The 23999-nt window shown below is 56.3% G+C and overlaps 1 protein-coding gene across 1 annotated transcript in view; it reads left to right on the top strand.

Annotated features, from left to right (window-relative positions):
- The first annotated feature begins 4650 nt into the window (after positions 1 to 4650).
- ARHGEF11 (Rho guanine nucleotide exchange factor 11) overlaps positions 4651 to 23999 on the top strand; it is a 29574-nt gene continuing 10225 nt past the window's right edge. The window contains exons 1-23 of the mRNA XM_068174744.1: positions 4651 to 4927; positions 9366 to 9460; positions 10364 to 10462; positions 12315 to 12364; positions 12451 to 12508; positions 13012 to 13148; positions 14400 to 14471; positions 15119 to 15238; positions 16932 to 17012; positions 17119 to 17184; positions 17317 to 17418; positions 17603 to 17704; positions 17930 to 17972; positions 18280 to 18376; positions 18972 to 19154; positions 19974 to 19997; positions 20236 to 20389; positions 20923 to 21007; positions 21290 to 21319; positions 21722 to 21845; positions 22827 to 23021; positions 23337 to 23384; positions 23601 to 23848. Of these exons, the coding sequence (XP_068030845.1) occupies positions 4896 to 4927; positions 9366 to 9460; positions 10364 to 10462; positions 12315 to 12364; positions 12451 to 12508; positions 13012 to 13148; positions 14400 to 14471; positions 15119 to 15238; positions 16932 to 17012; positions 17119 to 17184; positions 17317 to 17418; positions 17603 to 17704; positions 17930 to 17972; positions 18280 to 18376; positions 18972 to 19154; positions 19974 to 19997; positions 20236 to 20389; positions 20923 to 21007; positions 21290 to 21319; positions 21722 to 21845; positions 22827 to 23021; positions 23337 to 23384; positions 23601 to 23848 (2245 nt within the window). The 5' untranslated portion in view covers positions 4651 to 4895. The remainder of the gene's footprint in view (positions 4928 to 9365; positions 9461 to 10363; positions 10463 to 12314; positions 12365 to 12450; positions 12509 to 13011; positions 13149 to 14399; positions 14472 to 15118; positions 15239 to 16931; positions 17013 to 17118; positions 17185 to 17316; positions 17419 to 17602; positions 17705 to 17929; positions 17973 to 18279; positions 18377 to 18971; positions 19155 to 19973; positions 19998 to 20235; positions 20390 to 20922; positions 21008 to 21289; positions 21320 to 21721; positions 21846 to 22826; positions 23022 to 23336; positions 23385 to 23600; positions 23849 to 23999) is intronic.

The raw sequence follows: 23999 nt of genomic DNA, 5'->3' as shown, positions 1-23999 counted from the left end.
CGGATCCGCGGGGGGGGTGGGGGGTTTTTTTGGGGGGATTTTTCTATTTTTTTTTTTTTTAATGGATGCGAGGTTTTCCCGGCCATCCAGGAGCTGGTTTGGTTGTTTTTGGTGGGTTTTTTTTTGTTTTTTGTTTTTTTTTGTTTTTTTTTGTTTGTTTTTTTTGGGGGGGAAAAGGAGGAGCTTGGGAATTTTGCATTGGGAATTTTGCACTGTCCACGGAGCGGGGTTGGGAAAAGGATTCAGGAAAACTCGGAGAATCGGGATGGAGGCCGCGTCGTTCCCGGCGGATTTCCGGGGAAAATTCCCCTTTTCCCGCCTTTTCTCTCTCTCTCTCTCTCTCTCTCTCGCAGAAGCCATGAGCAAAACTCTCCAAACTTTTTCAGGGAATGGGAACGGGAATAACACAAAATTAACCGGATGCCTTTAATCCTAACGCGTTAAAAATGTTGGGGTTTGGTTTTTTCTGTTTCTGTGTGCCCGGAGTGGGGATTTTTTCCCCGCTCCGGAATCCGTGTGGGTGGAATTTTTGGGAATGCTTGGAAGGAGCGCTGGAATGATTGTGGTGAGTCCCGGGAATGCCGGAATTCCCGGCGCCATTCCCAGATTTTTGGACCCTCCCCGCTTTTCTCCCCGTTTGACTCATGCCTTAAAGAAAAAAAAACAAACACCTTTGGACTTTTTCTTCTGGGAATTTTTTCCGGGAGCGCTTGGATTTCGTGGATCCTTCCTGGTTTTTGGGGGGGAAATCCCAAATCCCGCCGTTCCCCCGCGCAGCGGAATTCCGAAGGCTCCGGATTGCGCTCCCAGCTGGATCGCCCCTCGGGAAACGCCGGGACGGAGCCGGGACTTCCCCAGGATTCGCTCTCGGAGCACAGATTTTGGGAATCCTGGGCGGGGGTGGGGATGGGGGGCAGAATATTCCCTGCTGGAAGGAGAACCGGGAGCGATTCCCAAATTCCCAACCCGGCCGGGTTTGGGATCCTTGGAATGTGGAGTTCAGAGGATTTGGGGTGGAGAAGCCCTGGATTATCCCAAAAAAGCAAACGCGACACGCGGAGAGGGCGCGAGGACGAACTCAGGAATCACACGAGGAGGCCTTTCCCGGAATTCCCGCCGCCGATCCCAAATCCAAGTGCCGGAACCGTCGGGAGAAACAAAAACGAAACGGGGGCGAAACCCCGGATTTTCCCCCCGCCTCCAATCCTTCGGAATCGAGGCGAAATCCCACGGGAAGAGAAGGAAAAAGAGTTGGAATTTTCGTGGCTTTACAAAAGGATTTTTTGGGATTGGGGGTTTTTTGGGAAGGGTGGGAATGTTGGTGGTTTTTTTTCACAGCCATTGCACTGCAAAAAAAAAAAAAAACAAAAAACAAACAAAAGATTAAAAATGAAAATAAAAAACTTGGGAGAGTTCAGGGAATTCCGGACTCAGGACGACGGATCCGGCGCCTCTCGGGAATTCCAGAATTCCCAACGGAGCCCGGGAGGAGGAAAAAAAAAAAAAAGCAGGAAGAGGAGAAGGAAAAAGGTGAAAAAAAACCAAAATCAACCAGATCAAAATTTTATGGGAAAAAATCAGAAGTTTCAAGGAAAAATTCCTAAAATTCCACCGTGCCAAACCATTTGATAACGAAGAAACCCTTGGGAAGTTGGGAATGGTTGGAATTCTCTCCTGGATGAATTTGCCCCGGAGCATGATCCCGTTTTTCCAGCAGTTTTTTTGGGTTTTTTTTTGTTAATTTCGCTTCTTTTTCGTAGCAAATCCGTAGGAAAAATGTTTAAAAATTTAAAAAAAAAAAATTAAAAAAAAAAAAAAAAAGACTTTTTGATGGGGCAACCCCAAAAAGGGGGACGTTTTGGGGAGGAATTTCCCCAAAAAGGAGGAAAAGGAGGAAAAATCCAACAGCATTAATGGGGTTGTCCCGGATTTTTTTATTTATTCCATAATTATGTTGAGGTTTTTTTTATTATTTTAAGCTGTTTTTCCGTTGGTTTCTTTCTTTTTTTCCCCCGTGTCTCTGCATCTTGGTGGGATTGAAAAAAGAAAACCAGGAATTTTCTCTCGGTTGAAATCATCAAAAATCCGGAAAAAAACTTTGGATTTTCCGGGAAAAACTTTGATTTTTTAGCGCTTTTTAAACCGATATTTACGCTTTTTTTTTTTTTTTTTTTGGGTTCAAAAAACCCCTTTTTCGAGGGATTTCGAGGGATTTGAGCTCTCCCCAGTGGGAATCCGGCAGGAATCCTTCGGGAAAAATCGATGGAGTTTGGGGTGGGGAGCGTGGCTTTGTACATAGGGTGTAAAGTAGAGGGGCAAAAAAAAACAAAAAAAAAAAAACAAAAAAAAAGACAAAAAATCCGAAATTTGTGCCTTTAAAATTAAATTCCGATTTCTATAAAAATCAGATTTAAAAAAGGGTTGCATATATATATTATATATATATATGATGGAATGCTAGAGAAATTTATGGATAATATACATATTTTTTTCCAGGGGTATCCCATAGCTCCGTATTTTGTTATGGAAGTTGAAAAAAAAAAAAAAAACGGAAAAAAAGTTAAAAAAAAAAAAGCGAAAAATGAAAGTATTTTACCTCGACTTCAGAACGTGAAATAAAAACCTTTTAACAGAGCGGCGCCGCTGCTGGTTTCTGTGGCGGTTTTGGGCTTTGGGCTTTTCCCCAGCTGTTCCCGGAGTTTGGGGTCCGGGAGGAGCCGGGCTGGATTCCCCGGGGCCGGAAATTCCCGAGCTCCTGCTGCCTCTGTCCTTGGGGTTTTGGGGTTTTTGGGTGTCCCCAGACCTTCACTGTCCCCAAAGCCTCGGTGTCCCCAAACCCACACGGTCCCCAGGGGTGTCCCCAAACCCTCACTGTCCCCAAACCCTCACGGTCCCCATCTCCCCAAATCCTCCCTGTCCCCAGGGGTGTCCCCAAATCCTCACTGTCCCCAGGGGTGTCCCCAAATCCTCCCTGTCCCCAAACCCACACGGTCCCCAGGGGTGTCCCCAAATCCTCCCTGTCCCCAAACCCACACGGTCCCCATCTCCCCAAATCCTCCCTGTCCCCAGGGGTGTCCCCAAACCCTCACTGTCCCCAAACCCTCACTGTCCCCAGGGGTGTCCCTAAATCCTCACTGTCCCCAAACCCACACGGTCCCCATCTCCCCAAACCCTCACGGTCCCCAGGGGTGTCCCCAAATCCTCCCTGTCCCCAAACCCCCACGGTCCCCATCTCCCCAAACCCTTACTGTCCCCAGGGGTGTCCCCAAACCCTCACTGTCCCCATCTCCCCAAATCCTCCCTGTCCCCAGGGGTGTCCCCAAACCCTCACTGTCCCCAAACCCTCACGGTCCCCATCTCCCCAAATCCTCACTGTCCCCAGGGGTGTCCCCAAACCCTCACTGTCCCCATGTCCCCAAATCCTCACTGTCCCCAAGTCCTCACTTTCCCCAGGGGTGTCCCCAAATCCACACGGTCCCCATCTCCCCAAATCCTCACTCTCCCCATGGGTGTCCCCAAATCCTCACTGTCCCCAAACCCTCACTGTCCCCATGGGTGTCCCCAAATCCTCACTGTCCCCAAACCCTCACTGTCCCCATGTCCCCAAATCCTCACTGTCCCCAAACCCTCACTGTCCCCAGGGGTGTCCCCAAATGCTCGGTGTCCCCAAACCCACACTGTCCCCAGGGGTGTCCCTAAACCCTCACTGTCCCCAAATCCACACGGTCCCCATCTCCCCAAATCCTCACTGTCCCCAGGGGTGTCCCCAAACCCTCACTGTCCCCATGTCCCCAAACCCTCACTGTCCCCTGTGTCCCCCACACCCGAGGTCACCGTGTCCCCAAACCCACACTGTCACTCTGTGTCCCCCACACCCCAGGTCACCACGTCCCCCTTGCTGACTGTCCCCTGTGTCCCCCACACCCGAGGTCACCATGTCCCCAAATCCACAGTGTCCCCAGGGGTGTCCCCAAACCCTCACTGTCCCCAAACCCTCCCTGTCCCCAAATCCACACTGTCCCCAGGGGTGTCCCCAAACCCTCCCTGTCCCCAAATCCACACTGTCCCCAGGGGTGTCCCCAAACCCTCACTGTCCCCAAATCCACAGTGTCCCCAGGGGTGTCCCCAAACCCACACTGTCCCCAAACCCACACTGTCCCCGTGTCCCCACACCCCAGGTCACTCCGTGCCCCTCCCCGGCCGCTCCGCTCTCCGCCGCCGCGGGCGCTGCCCCGCCAGCCGGGCCGGGCCGTGCCGTGCCGGGCCGGGCCGGGCAGTGCCGGGTCAGGCCGTGCCGTTCCGTGCCGTGCCGTGCCGTTCCGTGCCGGGTCAGGTCGTGCCGTTCCGTGCCGGGCCGAGCTGTGCCCTGCCGTTCCGTGCCGTTCCGTGCCGGGCCGTGCCGGGCCGGGCCGGGCCGGGCAGTGCCGGGTCAGGCCGTTCCGTGCCGGGCCGGGCCGTGCCGTGCCGTGCCGTGCCGTTCCGTGCCGGGCCGAGCTGTGCCCTGCCGTTCCGTGCCGTTCCGTGCCGTTCCGTGCCGTGCCGTTCCGTGCCGTGCCGTTCCGTTCCGTGCCGTGCCGTGCCGTGCCGTTCCGTGCCGTTCCGTGCCGTTCCGGGCCGTTCCGTGCCGTGCCGTGCCGGCCGGGGGGCCGGGCGAGCCCGGGGACTGGGAGCGGCCTCCAGGCCTCTCCCTCAGCCCGGCCCCCGCGGCGGGAGGCAGGGGGAGCCCCCCACAGCCGGGCCGGGCCGGCGCCGCTCCGCAGCTCGGGGGGTCGGGGGCGGCCGCGGGGGTCGCTCGGGGCCCCCCGAGGCCGCCGCAGCCGCCGGGGCCGGGGATGGTGGCGGGGGCGGCCGGAGCGGGGCGGCGGCTCCGGGCAGAGCCCTGACAGAGCTCCACCATGAGCGTGAGGCCTCCGCAGGCCCCGGACAGGTACGGGCTGGGCGAGACCCCCGGGCCGGGCCGGGCCGGGCCGGGGGGGACGGGGAGCGGGCTCGGCTCGGGGGGAGCCCCCGCCGGCCCTGGGGATGGGGGGGGACGGGACTCCGGGGGCAAACTCGCGGCTTTTGGGGCTGCGGGGAGCGGGGAGGGGGCTCGGCTGCTCCCGGAGCCGGCACGGCGCTGCCGCGGGGGAAAGCGGCGCTTTGGGGTGAAACTCGGGGGTTTCGGGGCTCTGCGAGGGGCCCCGGCTCGTCCGGGACTCCGCGCCGTGTCCCTGCGGTGCTGCGGGGTGACGTGCCGGGGTTCGGGGTGAAGTGCCGGGGATTGGGGTGAAATGCCGGGATTTGGGGTGAAGTGCCGGGGTTTGGGCTGTTTTGGGGTGAAGTGCCGGGGTTCGGGGTGAAGTGCTGGGATTTGGGGTGAAGTGCCGGGATTTGGGGTGTTTTGGGGTGAAATGCCAGGATTTGGGGTGAAATACCGGGATTTGGGGTGAAGTGCCGGGATTTGGGGTGTTTTGGGGTGAAATGCCAGGATTTGGGGTGAAATACCGGGATTTGGGGTGAAGTGCCGGGATTTGGGGTGTTTTGGGGTGACGTGCCGGGGTTCGGGGTGAAGTGCCGGGGTTTGGGCTGTTTTGGGGTGAAGTGCCGGGATTTGGGGTGTTTTGGGGTGAAATGCCAGGATTTGGGGTGAAATGCCGGGATTTGGGGTGAAATGCCGGGATTTGGGGTGTTTTGGGGTGAAATTCGGGGATTTGGGGTGAAATGTCGGGATTTGGGCTGTTTTGGGGTGAAATTCGGGGATTTGATGTGAAATGCCGGGATTTGGGGTGAAATGCCGGGATTTGGGGTGTTTTGGGGTGAAATTCGGGGATTTTGGGGATCTGGGAGGGGGCTCGGCTGGTCCCGGAGCCCTCACCCCATGTCTCGAGGGAGAATTGGCGATTTGGGGTGTAATTCTGGGATTTTGGGGTGAAAATCTGGGATTTTGGGGGTTTTGGGGACCTGGGAGGGGGGCTCAGCTCATCCTGGAGCCCTCACCCCATTCCTTGGGGGGAATTTGGGATAAAATTCTGGGATTTTGGGAATTCTGGGGGGGCTCAGCCCAGCCCTGGACCTCCCACCGCATCCTTGCAGTGTTTTGGGATAAAATTCCGGGATTTTGGGAGTGGGGGTGGGGGAAATATCCCAAGCCTTCCTGATTTTTGGGATATTTCCAATATCTGGTACTGGGAATTGGCATTTTCCCAGTTTGTTTGGCTCCATTTTAAACCAAATTTGGGGATTTTTTGGTGGGATAAACCCTTGGAAATCCCTGGAGGTTTTTTGGGATAAATTCAGGAATTTGACTGAGGATTCCTGGATTGGGATCCCTGCTCCAGCCACAGCATTTCCAACAAGCTGGATTTGGGTGGAAAATGAGGAATTTGGGGCCCTGGGAGAGAAGCAGATCCCGGGAATTTCGGGGATCATTTTCCCACCAGATTCCGGGGTTTTTTTCCCTGCTTTTTCCATCCCAGAGAATTCCAGGATTCCGTGGGCTGGTTCATTTGGGATTCCAGGGATCAATCCTGGATCCCGTCCCAGGTTATTCCATGGCTTCCCCATCCCTGGGATGCTGGGAGTGTCCCACCCTGGAATTAGGGTGGGATTTTTCGGCATTTAAGGATCTTTTCCATCCCAAAGAATTCCAGGATTCCCTGGGCCGCTTTCTTTGGGATTCCAGAGCTCAATCCTGGATCCTGTCCCAGGTTATTCCATGGCTTCCCCATCCCTGGAAGTGCCCGGTTCCACCCTGGATCCCGCTGGGACAGGGAGAGGTTTCCCTCCCTCATCCCAGGGATTTTAGGATCCCTCCCAGGCGCAGAATTCCGTGGATTCCCCATCCCAGGGAACGGAAAAGGATCCCCCCGGGACAGGGAATTCCAGGAGCCGGAATTCCCGGCCAAACCAGCTCTGCCACTTCCCACTTCCCCAGGAGCGGCTCCGTTAATCATTACCCCGCGCCAGGAATTCCTGGAGCAGCTTCCTGCAGAATTCCCGTGGAGAATTCCTGAAAAAACCACAACCAACCAACTAAAAGAACCGGGAAAAACCCCCGTACTCCCAACATTTGGGATCGCTCCGGGCGGTGCCGTCCTGTTGGGATTCCCTTCCCAAAAAAGGGTTTGGGATTCCCGGCTGGAAAAACCACCAAAATCTGGGATAAATCGGGGTTTAAAGCAGGAGAAACGGGGGAAATTCCCTCTTCCCAACATTTCTGACCGCTGTGTTCCTTCCCGCAGCAGGATTGGAATTCCCAGCTGGAAAATCCCGTGGAAACCCGGGATAAACCAGGCTTGAAAGAAGGAAAAATGGGAAAAAACCCCATTTCCCAACTTTTCTGACCCCTGGCCTCCTTCCCATCTCTTCCCACAGCAGGATTGGAACTCCCAGCTGGAAAACCCACCAAAATCTGGGATAAACCACATTTCAAGCAGGAAAAATGGGGAAAATTCCCATTTTCCAACATTTCTGCCCACTGGCTTCCTTCCCACACTGGAATTGGAATTCCCAGCTGGAAAATCCCATGGAAACCCGGGATAAATTAGGGTTTAAAGCAGGAAAAATGGGGGAAAATTCCCATTTTTCTTGGGTCTCCCCGTGGTTTTTCCTGGTGTTTTTCCAGGGAGAGCAGCGGAGCCGCAGCCCCCGGCAGGGAGGGAACCAAAATGTTGCAGCTCCGAGGAGAAATTCCGGCGGGATCCAAACTCCCGGAATTCCTCCCAGAACTCGGCGGCCGCCGTCGGAATGTGGGAAAGGAAAAAAAAACTTCCCCTGAGATCCCGAGTTTTTGTTAATTTGGGAATGGAAGCCCGAAGTTCCCACGTTTCCTGGGAGAACGGGGTTTAGGAATTCGGGGTTGTTTCCGTGAAATTTGGTGGGGGCACCTCGAAAATCCCGGATTTCCTGTGGGAGATTCCAAAAAAAAACCCAGGAATGACCAGCAGAGGTTGGGATTGAGGGAAAAGCCGGGAATTGCGGCTTTATCCTGCATTCCCAATAAAAACTCTTGGGAATTTTATGGGAAGAGCCCTCCAGGTCCTCCCAGCTGCCCCTGGAATTCCGGTTTTCCTTGGAAAACCACGGCGTGGAGGGAACTGAGTGGTCAGAAAGGTTGGAAAATTGGATTTTCCCCCTTTTTTCCTGCTTTAAACCCTGGTTTAGCCCGGGTTTCTGTGGGATTTTCCGGCTGGGAATTCCAAAGCTGTTTTGGGAAGGAACCCAGTGGGCAGGAGGGTTGGGGAAAGGGAATTTTTTCCCATTCCAAGCTCCAGTTTTTTGGGAATTTCGAATTTTTGGGACTTGGGAAGGGAGAGCAGGGCGGCGGTCGCTCCGAAGGCGCCACTGGAATGGGAATTGTGGGAATTGCCCTGGCTCGGCCGCCCCCAAGGCAATTAAGGAGCTTTAATTAAGCCGAATTAAACGACTTTTTTATAGCCTCGTTAAGCCCCGGCTGCTTCCAGAGGGGCAGGAAAAGCCTCTGGATCCCTTTGGATCCCCCTGGCTGGGATTCGGGCATTCCTGGAATTGTGGTTTTTCAGGAGAAACGCCTCAGGAATGCCGCGGATCCCGGAATTTGGGGATTTCTGGGGGGAGAAAAGGGATTTTTGGGTGGATAACAAGGGCGGACCTGGGCTGGGCCGGGGATGATCCCAGGGTTAATCCCGATTTTCCTCCGGATTGGCCAGGAGCGTCCAGGGCCGTGCCCAGGTCTGGGGCTGCTCATGGAAATGGGGCTGGGAAATCCCGAGGGGATTTTCCAGGGACTTCTCCTTAGGGGGAGCTGATCCCAGAGAAAAGGGGGATCCAGGGGGGATTTGGGATCTGATCCCAGGGGGATTTGGGGTCTGATCCCAGGGGGATTTGGGATCCGATCCCAGGGGGATTTGGGATCTGATCCCAGGGGGATTTGGGATCTGATCCCAGGGGGATTTGGGGTCTGATCCCGGGGAGATTTGAGATCTGATCCCAGGAGGGATTTGGGATCTGATTCCAGGGGGATTTGGGATCTGATCCTGGGGGGATTTGGGATCTGATCCCGGGGGATTTGGGATCTGATTCCAGGGGGGATTTGGGACCTGATCCCAGGGAATGGGGCAGGACAAGAGGGAACGGCCTGGAGCTGTGCCAGGGCGGGAAATTTGGGATGATTTTTCCATGGGAAAAGGGTTGGGAAGCAGCAGAAGGGCTCAGGGAGGGTTGGATCCCATCCCTGGAGGGCTCCGAGGGATTCCTGGAGATCCCTCGGGATCCCTCGGGATGGCCAGGGGTCATCTCTGCCTGTCCTGGAGTGACCAGGGGTCACCTCCAGCTCTCTGGGAGTGACCAGGGGTCATCTCCGGCCACTCCCCGATTCCCCAGTTCCCGAATTTCCGTTGCCATCCCAGGCTGAGCGGCCTCTCCTCGTCCCTGGGCGATTCCCCCTCGGAGCGAAGGTCCCCCGGCCACCACCGGCAGCCCTCGGACGCCTCGGAATCCACAGGTGGGGCTTTCCCTCGGGAATTCCGGTACTCAGCGGTCACTCATGGCCAGGATGCGGGTCCAGACCTTCCCCCGCTCTTGGAACGTCAGGATTTCGGGATTTGGGGTCCCACAAGGGGGAATGCGGGGCTGGGGAGTCCGGGGTGGCTGCAGGACCTGGTGGCCAGGGCTGGACAGTGACCACGAGGTCAGGGGTGGCCGCAGGACCTGGTGGTCAGCGGTGGCCAGGGGTGGTCAGGGGTGGTCAGTGGTGGTCATGGGTGGTCAGCGGTGGTCAGGGGTGGCCAGGGGTGGTCAGTGGTGGTCATGGGTGGTCAGCGGTGGCCAGGGGTGGTCAGTGGTGGTCAGGGGTGGTCAGCGGTGGTCAGCAGTGGTCAGCGGTGGTCAGTGGTGGTCATGGGTGGTCAGCGGTGGTCAGCGGTGGTCAGTGGTGGTCATGGGTGGCCAGGGGTGGTCAGTGGTGGTCAGCGGTGGCCAGGGGTGGTCAGCGGTGGTCAGTGGTGGTCAGCAGTGGTCATGGGTGGCCAGGGGTGGTCAGTGGTGGTCAGCGGTGGCCAGGGGTGGTCAGTGACCCCATGGCCTTGCAGGCCCCGGTACCGGGGGTTCCTCAAGAGCCAAAGCCGGACTCCAGAGCCTCATTCCCTCCTCTTGCTCCCATCCCTCTGTCCCCTGTCCCTTTGTCCCCTGTCTGTCTGTCCCCCCGTCCCTCTGTCCTTTGTCTGTGTGTCCCTCTGTCCCCTGTCCGTCTGTCCCATCTCTGTGTGTCCGTGTGTCTGTGTCCCCTCTGTCCGTGTGTCCCTCTGTCTCCTTTCTGTGTGTCCCCCTGTCCGTGTGTCTGTGTGTCCCCTGTGTCCCCCATGTCACTCTGTCCCCTGTCCGTGTGTCCGTGTCCGTGTGTCCGCAGGGCTGGTGCAGCGCTGCGTGATCGTCCAGCGGGACCAGCATGGCTTCGGCTTCACCGTCAGCGGCGACCGCGTCGTGCTCGTGCAGTCCGTGCGGCCAGGTGGGCACCGGCCGGAGCGGCCGGACAGGCTGGACACGGGGACGGACACGGGGATGGACACGGGGACGGACACGGGGATGGACACGGGGATGGACACCTGGACATGGGGATGGACACCTGGACATGGGGATGGACACGGGGACGGACAGGGGGATGGACACAGGGATGGACACGGGGACGGACAGGGGGATGGACACAGGGATGGACACCTGGACACGGAGATGGACACGGGGATGGACACGGGGATGGACACCTGGACATGGGGATGGACACCTGGACATGGGGATGGACACGGGGATGGACACCTGGACACGGAGATGGACACGGGGATGGACACGGGGATGGACACCTGGACATGGGGATGGACACGGGGATGGACACGGGGCTGGACATTGGGATGGACATGGGGATGGACATGGGGATGGACACGGGGATGGACACCTGGACATGGGGATGGACACCTGGACACGGGGATGGACACGGGGACGGACATGGGGATGGACACAGGGATGGACACCTGGACATGGGGATGGACATGGGGATGGACACGGGGATGGACACCTGGACATGGGGATGGACACCTGGACATGGGGATGGACACGGGGACGGACAGGGGGATGGACACAGGGATGGACACCTGGACATGGGGATGGACACGGGGATGGACACGGGGATGGACACAGGGATGGACACCTGGACATGGGGATGGACACGGGGATGGACACCTGGACACGGAGATGGACACGGGGATGGACACGGGGATGGACACAGGGATGGACACCTGGACATGGGGATGGACACGGGGATGGACACCTGGACACGGGGACGGACACGGGGATGGACACGGGGATGGACACCTGGACATGGGGATGGACACCTGGACATGGGGATGGACACGGGGATGGACACGGGGCTGGACATTGGGATGGACATGGGGATGGACATGGGGATGGACATGGGGATGGACACAGGGATGGACACCTGGACATGGGGATGGACACCTGGACATGGGGATGGACATGGGGATGGACACCTGGACATGGGGATGGACATGGGGATGGACACCTGGACATGGGGATGGACATGGGGACGGACATGGGGATGGACACGGGGATGGACACCTGGACATGGGGATGGACACCTGGACACGGGGATGGACACGGGGATGGACACCTGGACATGGGGATGGACACCTGGACATGGGGATGGACACGGGAACGGACATGGGGATGGACACGGGGATGGACAGGCCAGACAATGCCCAGGGGTCCCCTCATCCATCTAGCCTCAGCCTGGGAAAAAAATGGGAGAAACAGGAGAAAAATGGGGGAGAAAATGGAGAAAAATGGAGGAGAAAATGATGAGAAAAATGGGGGAGAAAATGGTGAAAAATGGGGGAGAAAATGGTGAAAAATGGGGGGAAAACGGGGGAGAAAATGGCGGGAAATTGAAAAAATGGAGGGAAAATGGAGAGAATGAGGGAAAAATGGCAGAAAATTGGGCAGAAAATGAGGGAAACATGGAAATAGAACAAAAGGGGGAAATGTGGGAAATTTTGGGGAAAAGGGCAGGAAAATTCAGAAAACGGGCGAGTGTGGGGAAAATGTGGGAGAACTGGGGGAAACGACAGGAAGATGCCGGGGAAATAGAGGAAATGTGGGAAAATGGAGGGGAAATGAGGGAAAAGCGTGGGGGAAATGAGGGAGGAATGGGGCTTTCCCCGGGAAGTGTTCCGGGCTTGGGCGTTTTGCTCCGGCGTTGGCAGGGACGGGGCTGGGGGAGCGCGGGGGGCGTCCCGGGGGAATATTCCAGGGGAAATCTGGGATCTGCTCTGACTCCTCCCTGTGTCCAGGTGGGGCTGCCATGAGGGCCGGGCTGCAGGAGGGCGACCGGATCCTCAAGGTGCGGTTCCCAGCTCCCCTCCCCGCCTTCCCGGGGGAAATTCCCGTTTTCCCGGCCCTTGCCCAGCCCCTTCCCGGCTCTTCCAGGTGAACGGGACGATGGTGACCAACAGCTCCCACCTGGAGGTGGTGAAGTTGATCAAGTGTGAGTTTGGGCGGGAATTCCTGGGAATTCTCTTCCCATTCCGTGGGGAAAGGCGGGGCTGGGGGAAGGGGAGAGCGTTTTCCCTCCTTCGGGAATTTGGGGGGAGCCTAGAGGTGTTTCCGGCCCTTTTCCCCCACATTTTTCCAGGAAATCCTTCTTATCCCTCGTCCCAAATTCTCCCTGGAAATGCTTCCCACTCCCAGTCCTCCTGGAAATTCTCCCTGGAAATCCTTCTCACCTCTTTTCCCAAGTTTTCCTGGGAATCTTTCTCACCCCCTTATCCCAAATATTTCCTGGAAATCCTTCTCGCTCCCTTTTCCCAGCTGTTTTTTGGAATCCCCCTCATCACCCCTTGTCCCAAATTTTTCCAGGAAATCCTTCTCCTGGAATTTTTTTTTTCCTGGAGTTTTTTTTCCGTGTCAGTTTTCCCTGCTCACAGCCCCTGTATCCCAGACTTTTCCTGGAATTCCTGCTGACCTTCCCGTGTCCCGTTTTGTTTCCAGCCGGCGCCTACGTGGCCCTGACCCTGCTGGGATCCCCCCCCGGCTCCGTGGGAATTCCGGGATCCCAGCAGGAGCCGGAGCCCTCGGGGGGTCCCCAAGGGCCCCCCCAGCTCATCACGGAGCCCAGGCCCCTCCAGGTGAGCCGCAATTCCAGAGGGGTCACGGAATTCCAGAGAGGAATCCAGAATTCCCTCAAGTGACCCCAAAACTCCCCCAGGAGATGCCGGAATTCCCTGAGGGGATCCCACCCCCCTCATACCCATTCCCATTGCCATCCCATTCCCATTATTCCCATTATTCCCACTGTTACCATCCTCATTCCTGTTATTCCCATTATCCCATTATTCCCATTCCCATTACCCCATTCCTGTCTCTCCATTCCCATTATTCCCATTATTCCCATTATTCCCACTATTCTCATCCTCATTCCCATTATTCCCATTATTCCCATTATTCCCACTATTCCCTTTATCCCATTATTCCTGCCATTCCCATTTTATTCTCACCATTCCCGTTATTCCCGTTATCCCCCCATTCCTGCTGTTATTCCCATTTCATTCCCACCATTCCCGTTTTATCCCCACCATTCCCATCGTTATCCCCCCATTCCCGTTATTCCCGTTGTTATTCCCACCATTCCCATTTATTCCCGTTGTCCCCCCATTCCCATTATCCCACCATTCCTGTTATTCCTGTTGTTCCTTTATCCCGTTTTCTGCCCCCATTCCCGTTGTTATTCCCGTTATCCCATTTTCTGCCCCTGTTCCCATTGTTTTCCCACCATTATCCCATTTTTCTCCCCTCCATTCCCATTATTACCATTGCTATTCCCATTATCCCGGTTTTCTCCCCATTCCCGTTGTTTTCCCACCCTTATCCTGTTTTTCTGCCCCCATTCCCATTGTTATTCCTGTTGTTATTCCCGCTGTTATTCCCGTTGTTACTGCGTTGTTATTCCTGTTGTTATTCCCGTTTTTCCGCCCCGTTCCTGCTGTTATTCCCGCCGTTATTCCCACCATTATTCCTGTTGTTATTCCCGTTGTTATTCCTGTTTTTCTCACCCTGTTCCCACTGTTATTCCCGTTTTTCTGCCCCCCTTTCCACCGTTATTCCCGTTGTTATTCCCACCATTATTCCCGTTTTTCTGCCCCCGTTCCCACCATTATTCCCGTTGTTATTCCCGTTGTTATTCCCGTTGTTATTCCTGTTTTTCTCACCCTGTTCCCACTGTTATTCCCGTTTTTCTGCCCCCGTTCCTGCCATTATTCCCGTTGTTATTCCCGTTTTTCTGCCCCCATTCCTGCCGTTATTCCCGTTGTTATTTCCGTTTTTCTGCCCCCATTCCCGCCGTTATTCCCGTTTTTCTCGGGCGCTGCCCGCTCCCGCAGGACCCCGAGGTGCGGAAGCACGCGGCGCAGATCCTGCGGAACATGCTGCGCCAGGAGGAGGCCGAGCTCCAGGTACTGAGTTCCCGTGTTTTCCTGGGATTCCCGGTGACGGTTTGCTCTGTCCTTTCCCGTGTTTTCCCGGGATTCCCGGTGACGGTGTGCTCGCCCCTTTCCCGTGTTTTCCCGGGATTCCCGGTGACGGTTTGCTCTCTCCTTTCCCGGGTTTTCCCGGGATTCCCGGTGAGGGTTTGTTCCCGGGTGTTCCCGGGATTCCCAGTGGCAGTTTGCTCTCTCCTTTCCGGTGTTTTCCTGGGATTCCCGGTGGCGGTGTGCTCGCCCCTTTCCCGTGTTTTCCCGGGATTCCTAGTGACGGTTTGCTCTCTCCTTTCCCGTGTTCCCGGGATTCCCGGTGGTGGTTTGCTCTGTCCTTTCCCGTGTTTTCCCGGGATTCCCGGTGGCGGTTTGCTCTCTCCTTTCCCGTGTTTTCCCGGGATTCCTGGTGGTGGTTTGCTCTCTCCTTTCCCGTGTTCCCGGGATTCCCAGTGGTGGTTTGCTCTGTCCTTTCCCGTGTTCCCGGGATTCCCGGTGGTGGTTTGCTCTGTCCTTTCCCGTGTTCCCGGGATTCCTGGTGACAGTTTGCTCTCTCCTTTCCCGTGTTCCCGGGATTCCCGGTGACGGTTTGCTCTGTCCTTTCCCGGTGTTTCCCGGGATCCGCGCAGCGCTGCCAGGCGCTGCTGCAGCGGCAGCCGGGCGCGGCCGTGGAGGAGCAGCTGGAGGCGGCGCGGCGGCGCCTGGGCCAGCTGCAGCTCAAGGTGCTGCAGGAGGCGCGCGGAGCCGCGGTACGGGAACGCCGGGAACGCCGGGAACGCCGGGAGCGGATACGGGAATGGGCCGGGAATGGATACGGGAATGGGCTGGGAATTCCGGGAATGGATCTGGGAATGGATACGGGAATTCTGGGAATGGATACGGGAATGGTTATGGGAAAGGATATGGGAATGGGCTGGGAATTCTGGGAGCGGATACAGGAATGGATACGGGAATTACGGGAATGGATAGGGGAGTGGATAGGGGAATTCCGGGAGTGGATATCGGAATGGATCTGGGAATGGGCCGGGAATTCCAGGAATGGATGTGGGAGTGGATATGGGAATGGCTATGGGAATTACAGGAATGGATCTGGGAATGGGCCAGTAATGGATACGGGAATTCTGGGAATGGGCCGGGAATTCCGGGAATGGATACAGGAATTCCAGGAATGGGTACGGGAATGTATCTGGGAACGGATATGGGAATGGATGTGGGAATTCTGGGAATGGATACGGGAATGGGCCGGGAGTGGATTTGGGAATTCTGGGAATCAGTCTGGGAATGATCCTGAAAATTACTCTGTGAGTGAATCTGGGAATAAGTGTGGGAGTTCTGGGAATGAATCTGGGAATAATCCCAGGAATCACTCCGGGAGTAATCCCAGGATCACCCCGAGCCCTCCCCGCTGCTTTCCCAGCTCCGGGAATTCCGCTTTTCCCAAAAAATGAAACTGGGGCTGGAGGGGGCTCGGTGGGAATTGGGGGTGGGAGTGGAGGGAATTTGGGAACTTTGGGAATTTCCTCCTTCCTGGATTTCTGGGATCCCTTTGTCCTATTGCTGCCTTTCCTGGGAGCTCCCGGAATTCCCCATTCCGGCACTGGGAATTCCCGGAGTTCCCCCTTCCTCCCGGAATTCCGCATTCCCGCTGTCTCCGTTCCCAGGATTTGGGGGCCTGGCCCGTGGAAGGGGAATTTCTCCGGAGCCTGGCGGGGCCGGGCCCGGGATCCCCGCAGCTCCCGGGGCGCAGCCCCCGGGACCCCCGGGATGCGGATCCGGGGCTGGAATCTGGCCCCGAGCGGGTCCCGGCCCTCGCAGAGGTGAGGGGGAAAAATCCGGGAAAAATCCGGGAAAAGGGCAGGGAAGAGTTCGGGAAAATCCAGGAAAAATCTGGGAAAAGGGCGGGGAAGAGTTCGGGAAAATCCAGGAAAAGAGAGGGGAACTGCAGAGAAAATTTTGGGAAAATTCTGGAAAAATAGGAGGAAATGGCAAGGGAAATTCAGGAAAAGGGGGTGAAAATTCCAAGGAAACTTTGGGAAAAGAGAGTGAAAGTTCCAGGTAAGGTTTGGGGGAAAATGGGGGGAAATTCCAGGGAAAGTTTGGGAAAATCATGGGGGGAGATTCCGGAAAAAATTTGGGAGAAGGAGGGGGGTGGGAATTAAGGGAAAAACAGGGGAAAATTCAGGAAAAAGAAGGGGAAATAATTCCAGGAAAAATCTGGGGAGAGGGGATGAAAATTCTGGGAAAAACTCCATGAAAAGTTTGGGGAAAGGGGGGGAAATTCCAGGAGAGGGAGAAACTGCCCCCAGAATTTGGGATCCCCCGGAATTCCCGGCTCCTTTTCCTTCTCTGGGCGTTTTTCCCTGGGAATTCCGAGGGATTTTGGGATTCCTGCCTCCCCCGGGGTGTTTTTGGGGGTCCTGATCCCAAAATTCCCCTTCCCAGGTATCCCGGAATTCCGGCTTTTCCGAGCCTGGCAGCCCCCGGAGCTCCCCCGTGCTCGGCTCCCGCCTCTCCACGGATCCGGTGGGGCTGGAAAATCCCGGAAAATCCCGGAAAATCCCGGGAATCCCCACGGGGATCCCCCCAGAGCCGTTCCCCGGAGCTTAATCCTGGTTTTTTTTTGGGATAGGGATCATTGAGGCCCCAGATCATCGGCCCCGAGGAGGATTGTGAGCCTGGGAGTGGCAGCAGCGAGGTGAGAATTCCAGGAAAAGCGGGAATTGGGGATCTGGGAATTCCTGGGGGGATTTTGGGGGTTCCAGGTGGGATTCCTGGGGGGATTTTTGGGATCCTGGCAGTTGCCACTTTTCCCTCTCTGTGTTCCCAGAGCGATTGGGTGTTCCAGGATCTGGGAATTCTCAAATCCCGCCCGGCCCATTTGGGAGTTTTCCTGAGGTTCCTCCTCTCCCAGGCCGATCCCACTCCTCTGGTAAGGAATTCCCAAAATTCCCGGGATTTTCTGACCCCCGGGATGCCATTCCCAACCCCTGGCGCCTCCCAGCGCGTTCCCAGGGGTCCGGATGGAGCAGAATTCCCAGGGTTTCCTCGGCATTCCCGGGGTTCCCTGCCCCTGGCATTCCCGGGAATTCCTGCTGATCCCGCTTTTCCCGCAGCTGTTCCACCTGTTATCCGAGGTTTGCTGCCAGCAGAGCAATCCCAGGGATTCCCGAGCCTTGGGAAGGAACATCTGGAACATCTTCCTGGACAGGAGCGCGGTGAGCGCCGGCACCCGGCAATTCCTGGGATTCGGGGGCATTTCCTGGGATTCGGGGGCATTTCCTGAGATTTGGGGAGAATTTCTGAGATTTTGGGGGGAATTCCTGGGATTTAGGGATGGATTTAAAGGGATTTTGGGAGGATTTTCTGGGATTTTGGGATGGATTTCCTGGGATTTTGGGAGCATTTCCCAGGATTTTGGGATGCTTTTCCCTCTTTTCCAGCCCCTGCGGGTGAAGGTGTCGGAGCAGCTCCTGGCCGAGATTGGTGAGTTCGGAATTCCGGGAATTTCCCCCGGGAAAAGGAGCCCAGGGCCGGGATTGGGAATTCCCAAACTTTTCCCGGCGCCACAGGAAAGTTGGGAATCAGCTCTGGAATGAGAGGAGCACCCGGAGCGTTCCCAAAACCCAGAGAATTCCCAAAAACTTCGGGCTCCAATTGGGATTTGAGCGCTGGGAAAGAACCCCAGAATTCCCAAACTTTTCCTGGAACCTCAAAAAGCCAGGAGAGGTTTGGGGCTGAGCCCTGGGCCCCGGGAGCATTCCCGAAATCCCGAATTTTCCCCAATTCCCAGAGCTCCGCCTCCGGAACGGCGACGAACTGCGGCCGGCCCTGCTGGAGGCGCAGGAATTCGTTATCCCGGAAATCCAGGAGCAGCTCCAGGACTACAGGTGGGAGCCGCCCCAAACCCCGGGAAAAAACCGGGAAAACCCCGGGAAATTCCCAGGAAAACCCTGGGAAATCCCCAGGAAAACCCTGGGAAAACCCAGGGAAAACCCCGGGAAAATCCCCAGAAAATCCCCAGGAAAACCCCGGGAAAACCCCGGGAAAATCCCGAGAAAACCCTGGGAAAATCCCGGGAAAATCCCGAGAAAACCCCGGGAAAACCCTGGGAAATCCTGGGTTTTTTTATTTTTCCCAGAGAAGTGAGTGGCAGACCCGGGATTTTGGGAATTTTGGGAATTTTTGGATGCTTCCCATCCCAGTTTTTTTGGCTTTTCCCGGAGAACCAATCAGAAAATCCTGCATTTTGGGAATTTCGTGAATTTTGGTGCTTTTTGGGCGCTGCCCATCCTGGTTTTTTTTGGCTTTTCCCAGAGAAGCACACAGCAGACTGGGATTTCGGGAATTTCGGGCCTTTTTGGGCACTCCCAATCCCGTTTTTTTTGGCTCTTCCCAGACAGAACCAAGCAGAAAGTCCCGCATTTTGGGAATTTTGGGAATTTCGGGGCTTTTTGGGCGCTGCCCATCCCGGTTTTTTGGCAGGGCCAAGCGCACGCTGGGGCTGGGCGGCCTCTACGGCGAGAACGAGCTGCAGCCGCTGGAGCGGCTGGAAAAGCAGCGGGAGCAGCCGGAGCCGGAGCAGCCGGAGCGCCGGGAATGCCGGGAGCGCTGGGAGCGGGAGCGGGCGGCGGCCGAGCGGCAGCTGGGGCACCTCGGGGACATCCTGTGAGAGACGGGAACGGGAATTCCGGTGGGATTTGGGAATTCCAGTGGGATCACTGGGATTGGCACCTCGGGGACATCCTGTGAGAGACGGGAACGGGAATTCCGGTGGGATTTGGGAATTCCAGTGGCATCACTGGGATTGGCACCTCGGGGACATCCTGTGAGAGACGGGAACGGGAATTCCGGTGGGATTTGGGAATTCCAGTGGGATCATTGGGATTGGCACCTCGGGGACATCCTGTGAGAGATGGGAACGGGAATTCCGGTGGGATTTGGGAATTCCAGTGGGATCACTGGGATTGGCACCTCGGGGACATCCTGTGAGAGACGGGAACGGGAATTCCGGTGGGATTTGGGAATTCCAGTGGCATCATTGGGATTGGCACCTCGGGGACATCCTGTGAGAGACGGGAACGGGAATTCCGGTGGGATTTGGGAATTCCAGTGGGATCATTGGGATTGGCACCTCGGGGACATCCTGTGAGAGACGGGAACGGGAATTCCGGTGGGATTTGGGAATTCCAGTGGGATCATTGGGATTGGCACCTCGGGGACATCCTGTGAGAGACGGGAACGGGAATTCCGGTGGGATTTGGGAATTCCTTTGGGATCATTGGGATTGGCATCCCGGGGACATCCTGTGAGAGACAGGAACGGGAATTCCAGTGGGATCATTGGGAATTCCTTGTGGGATTTGGGAATTCCTGAGGGGATTCGGGAGTTCCCCACGGGATTTGGGGCTGGAATGGGAATTTTGGGATTGGGAACTGGAATTTGGGATTGGGAATGGAAGAATCCAAGGAATTCCTTTTCCTGCAGCTCCAAGTACGAGGAGGAGCGGAGGTGAGCGGATCCAGCAGGAAAAGAATCCGGGAATTTGGGCCATTCCCGATTTTCCCTGTGGAATATTTTCCCTTTTCCCTTCCCTCTTTTCCCTCCCATTCCCAGTTTTCCCTGTGGATCCTTTCCCTGGAATTCCCAGTTTTCCCACTTTCCCCTCTCCCAGTGGATCCGGGCCACTCGGAATCCCGGGAATTCTGGGAATTCTGCCCATCCCACCCTCTGGAATTCTCTTTTCCAGCTCCCCCATAGCCTTCGTCCTCAGCACCTTCATGGCCCACGCTGGAATCCGGCCCCGGGAATTCCGGGAATTCCGGGAATCTCGGAATCCCGGAGCCTCCGAGAAGATTCCGGACAAGGACAAGTGGCTGCCCTTCTTCCCCAAGGCCAAAAAGGTGGGAATGCCCAGGAATTCCCAGGAATTCCTGGGAAAAGCTCCGGGAGGAGATCCCAGGAGTCCAGCCTGGGGGTTTTGGCAGGAATCCCGGGAATTTTCACCCAAATCCTGGGAATTTCAGACCGGAATTCCAGGATCTTTTTGACCCAAATCCTGGGATTTGGGATTCAGGAAGGGAATTTGGGATTTGGGCTGGGAATTCAGGATTTAGGATTTAAGATGGGAATCTGGAATTTGGGATGGGGATTTTGGATTTAGGATGGGAATTTGGGGGTTTGGGATGGGAATTTGGGATTTGAGCTGGGAATTTGGGATTTGAGCTGGGAATTTGGAGTTTGGGATGGGAATTCAGGATTTGGAATGGGAATCTGGAATTTGGGATGGGGAATTTGGGGTTTGGGATGGGAGTTTAGGATTTAGGATGGGAAATTCGGGATTTGGGCTGGGAATTTGGGGGTTGGGATGGGAATTTGGGGGTTGGGCCGGGGAATTCCCGGGATTCCGAGCGCTTCCAGGGTTTTTTCCCAACAGAGCAGCAGTTCCAGGAAGGAGAAGGAGCAGAGGCAGAACCCGATCCTGAAATACATCGGGAAGCCCCGGAGCTCCTCCCAGAGCAGTGAGTGCTCCCGGAATTCCGGGCTCCGGGAATGGCCTGGGGGGGCTGCCTGGGCTTGCCTGGGGTGGTACAGGGCTTTCCTTGGGGTTTTTCTGGAATTTTCCTGGGAATTTCCTGGGATTTTCCCTGGAATTCCCCAAATTCCCCTGGAATTCCCAGATCCCGGCCTCATTCCCGCATTCCCATCCCGTTTTTTCCCGCTCTCATCCCATCAGCATTCCCAAATTCCCGGTTTTTTTCCCGGGATTTTGGGAATTTTGACATCTCCTCTTTGTTTTCCAGCATTTCATGTCCCCCTGTCCCCCGCGGAAGGTAAAAATTCCCAATTTTTTGTTGCTTTTCCTTCATTTTTCCCTCATTTTTTTTCCCTTGCTTTTGGGGCTTATTCCCATTTTTATTTCCCTGATGAAATTCCTGGGAATTTGGGGATTTGGGGGAGTTGGGATTTGGGATTTAGGATCAGGATTTGGGATTTAGGACAGATTTGGGGATTTGGGATTTAGGAGAGAAATTGGGGGTTTAGGATTTAGGAAGGGGCTTCAGGATTTGGGATTTAGGAAATCTGGGGCCCAGGATCAGGTTTGGGATTTGGGATTTGGGACGGGAATTCAAGAGGGGGAATTTGGGGTTTGGGGGTGGGGAATTGGGGGTCTGGGCTCTGCGGCCCCGGCAGGTCCCTCCCCCAGCCCCGGAATTCCGGGATTTTGCCAGCAGTGAAGCCGGGGAACGTCCGGACCATGATCCAGCACTTTGAGAACAGCCACGGGGAGCCCCCGGAGCCGGGCTCGCAGCGCCTCTCCACCGGCAGCATTCCCGAGGAGCTGCTGGAGCCCGCCAGGTGGGAGCGGGCTGGAGCCCCGCACCTGCAGCCGGGGCTTCTCCCAAAATCCAGGGGGTTTTCCCAAAATCCGGGGCCTTGCACCTGAATCCCGGGGGATTTTCCCCAAAATCCAGGGGGTTTTCCCAAAATCCAGGGCCTTGCACCGAAATCCAGGGGTTTGCACCTGAATCCCGGGGGTTTTCCCAAAATCCAGGGGTTTGCAACTGAATCCAGGGGTTTGCACCTGAATCCCGGGGGATTTTCCCCAAAATCCAGGGGGTTTTCCCAAATTCCAGGGCCTTGCACCTGAATCCCAGGGGTTTTCCCCAAAATCCAGGGGTTTTCACCTAAATCCAGGGGGGTTTCCCAAAATCCAGGGGTTTTCACCAAAATCCAGGGGTTTGCACCAAAATCCCACGGTTTTCACCAAAATCCAGGGGTTTTCCCAAATTCCAGGGGTTTTCACCTAAATCCAGGGGGTTTTCCCCAAATCCTGGGGTTTTCACCTAAATCCAGGGGTTTGCACCTAAATCCAGGGGCTTTTCCCCAAAATCCCCTTCTAAACCCCCTGGGGATTTTTTTTGCTGCAAATCCCAGGATTTCTGCCTGGAATCCCAGGATTTTTGCTGGGAATTCGGGGATTTCTGCCAGAATTCCGGAATTTTCCCTGTTTCCCAGCAGCTCCCGGGCCGAGGTGCACCTGATCCTGGGGTTTCCCTCTAAATCCTGGGATTTCTGCCCTAAAACCTGGGATTTGCCTTAATTCCTGGGGTGTCTTGCCAGGAATCTGGGGGTTTTTGCTGGAATGCCCATTTTTCCCCCGGAATTCCCATTTTTCCCCCCGGAATTCCCTGTTTCCCGGCAGCTCCCGGGCCGAGGTGCGCCGGATCCTGGGGTTTAGAGGGATTTCTCCCCTAAATCCAGGGGATTTTTGCCTGGAATCCCGGGATTTTTGCCGGAATTCCCATTTTCCCCCCGAAATTCCCTGTTTCCCGGCAGCTCCCGGGCCGAGGTGCGCCTGGGCCGCTCGGAGTCGCTGAAGGGCCGGGAGGAGCTGCGGCGCTCGCGGCGCCCCGAGCCGGTGCCGCGATCCCGCAGCGACGTGGACATGGACACCGGGAACGCCGGCAGCGCCGGGAGCGAGACCCCCCGGCTGCACTCGGCCTCCTCCTCCGCCTCCAGCCTCTCCAACAGGTGGGAAATCCCGGAATTCCCGCAATTCCAGCCCCGGGTTTGGGGTTTGGGATGGAAGTCTGGGAAAGGAGGGGAAACTGGCATCGGGGGAAGTTTGGGATTTGGGGTTTTTGGGAATGGGACTGAGGGGGGTTGGACAGAGGGGTTTGGTTTTTTTCCTTCAGGTCCCAAATTCCTGCAGAATCCTTGGAAAAGTCCATGGACTGCAATGGGGTTTGGGGTTGAATCCCTGGATTTCCAGGGTGAACTCATCAGGATCGGGGAAAATGTGGGATTTTGGGACAGCCCAGGGGGATTTTTCCATTCTTTCCCCAGATCCCTGGAAAATCCCACCCCCCCGTACACGCCAAAGATGGGGCGCAGGTGAGTGACCCCCCTGGAATTCCCATTCCCACTTTCCCCATTTTTCCCTCCTTTTTTCGTGTTTCCCCCCTTCTTTCCCCTCTCCCACCCATTTTTCCCCTTTATTCCCCATTTCTCCCATTTTCCCCCTCTTCCCCCTTTTTCCCCATTTTTCCTCCATTTCCCCCCCATTTTTCCCTTTCCCCCCCCAATTTTTCCCGTTTTCCCCGTTTCCAGGAGCATGGATTCTCCCAGCCTGGGCTTCGGGGCCGATCCCTTCCTCCCGCACCTCCTGGAGGACGAGCAGGGCCCCGTCCCCGACCTGGAGCCGGATCCCGAATCCCAAAATCCCCAAAATCCCCAGCCCAACTGCCAGAGCTGGCAGCAGAATTCCCCGAGTTCCCAGAGCTGGCAGCACTCGGTGAGCCGGGAGCTGCTGGCCGGCCTGTCCCCGCGGGAGGTGGATCGGCAGGAGGTCATCAACGGTACGGAAATCCGGGAATTCCGGGAAATCCGGGAATTCCGGGGCCGCTCCAGGGATTTGGGGAGGCTGGAACTGGGGGCGATGCTTCTGGGGGGCTGATTCCTGGGGTTTGGGGGCTCACTCCCAGCCCTGTCCAGGATTTGGGGGCTGAT

This window comes from Anomalospiza imberbis, chromosome 29 (genome assembly GCF_031753505.1).
Source record: "Anomalospiza imberbis isolate Cuckoo-Finch-1a 21T00152 chromosome 29, ASM3175350v1, whole genome shotgun sequence".
NCBI classification, from domain to species: Eukaryota; Metazoa; Chordata; class Aves; order Passeriformes; family Viduidae; genus Anomalospiza; species Anomalospiza imberbis.
This window is presented reverse-complemented; position numbering and strand designations above follow the sequence as displayed.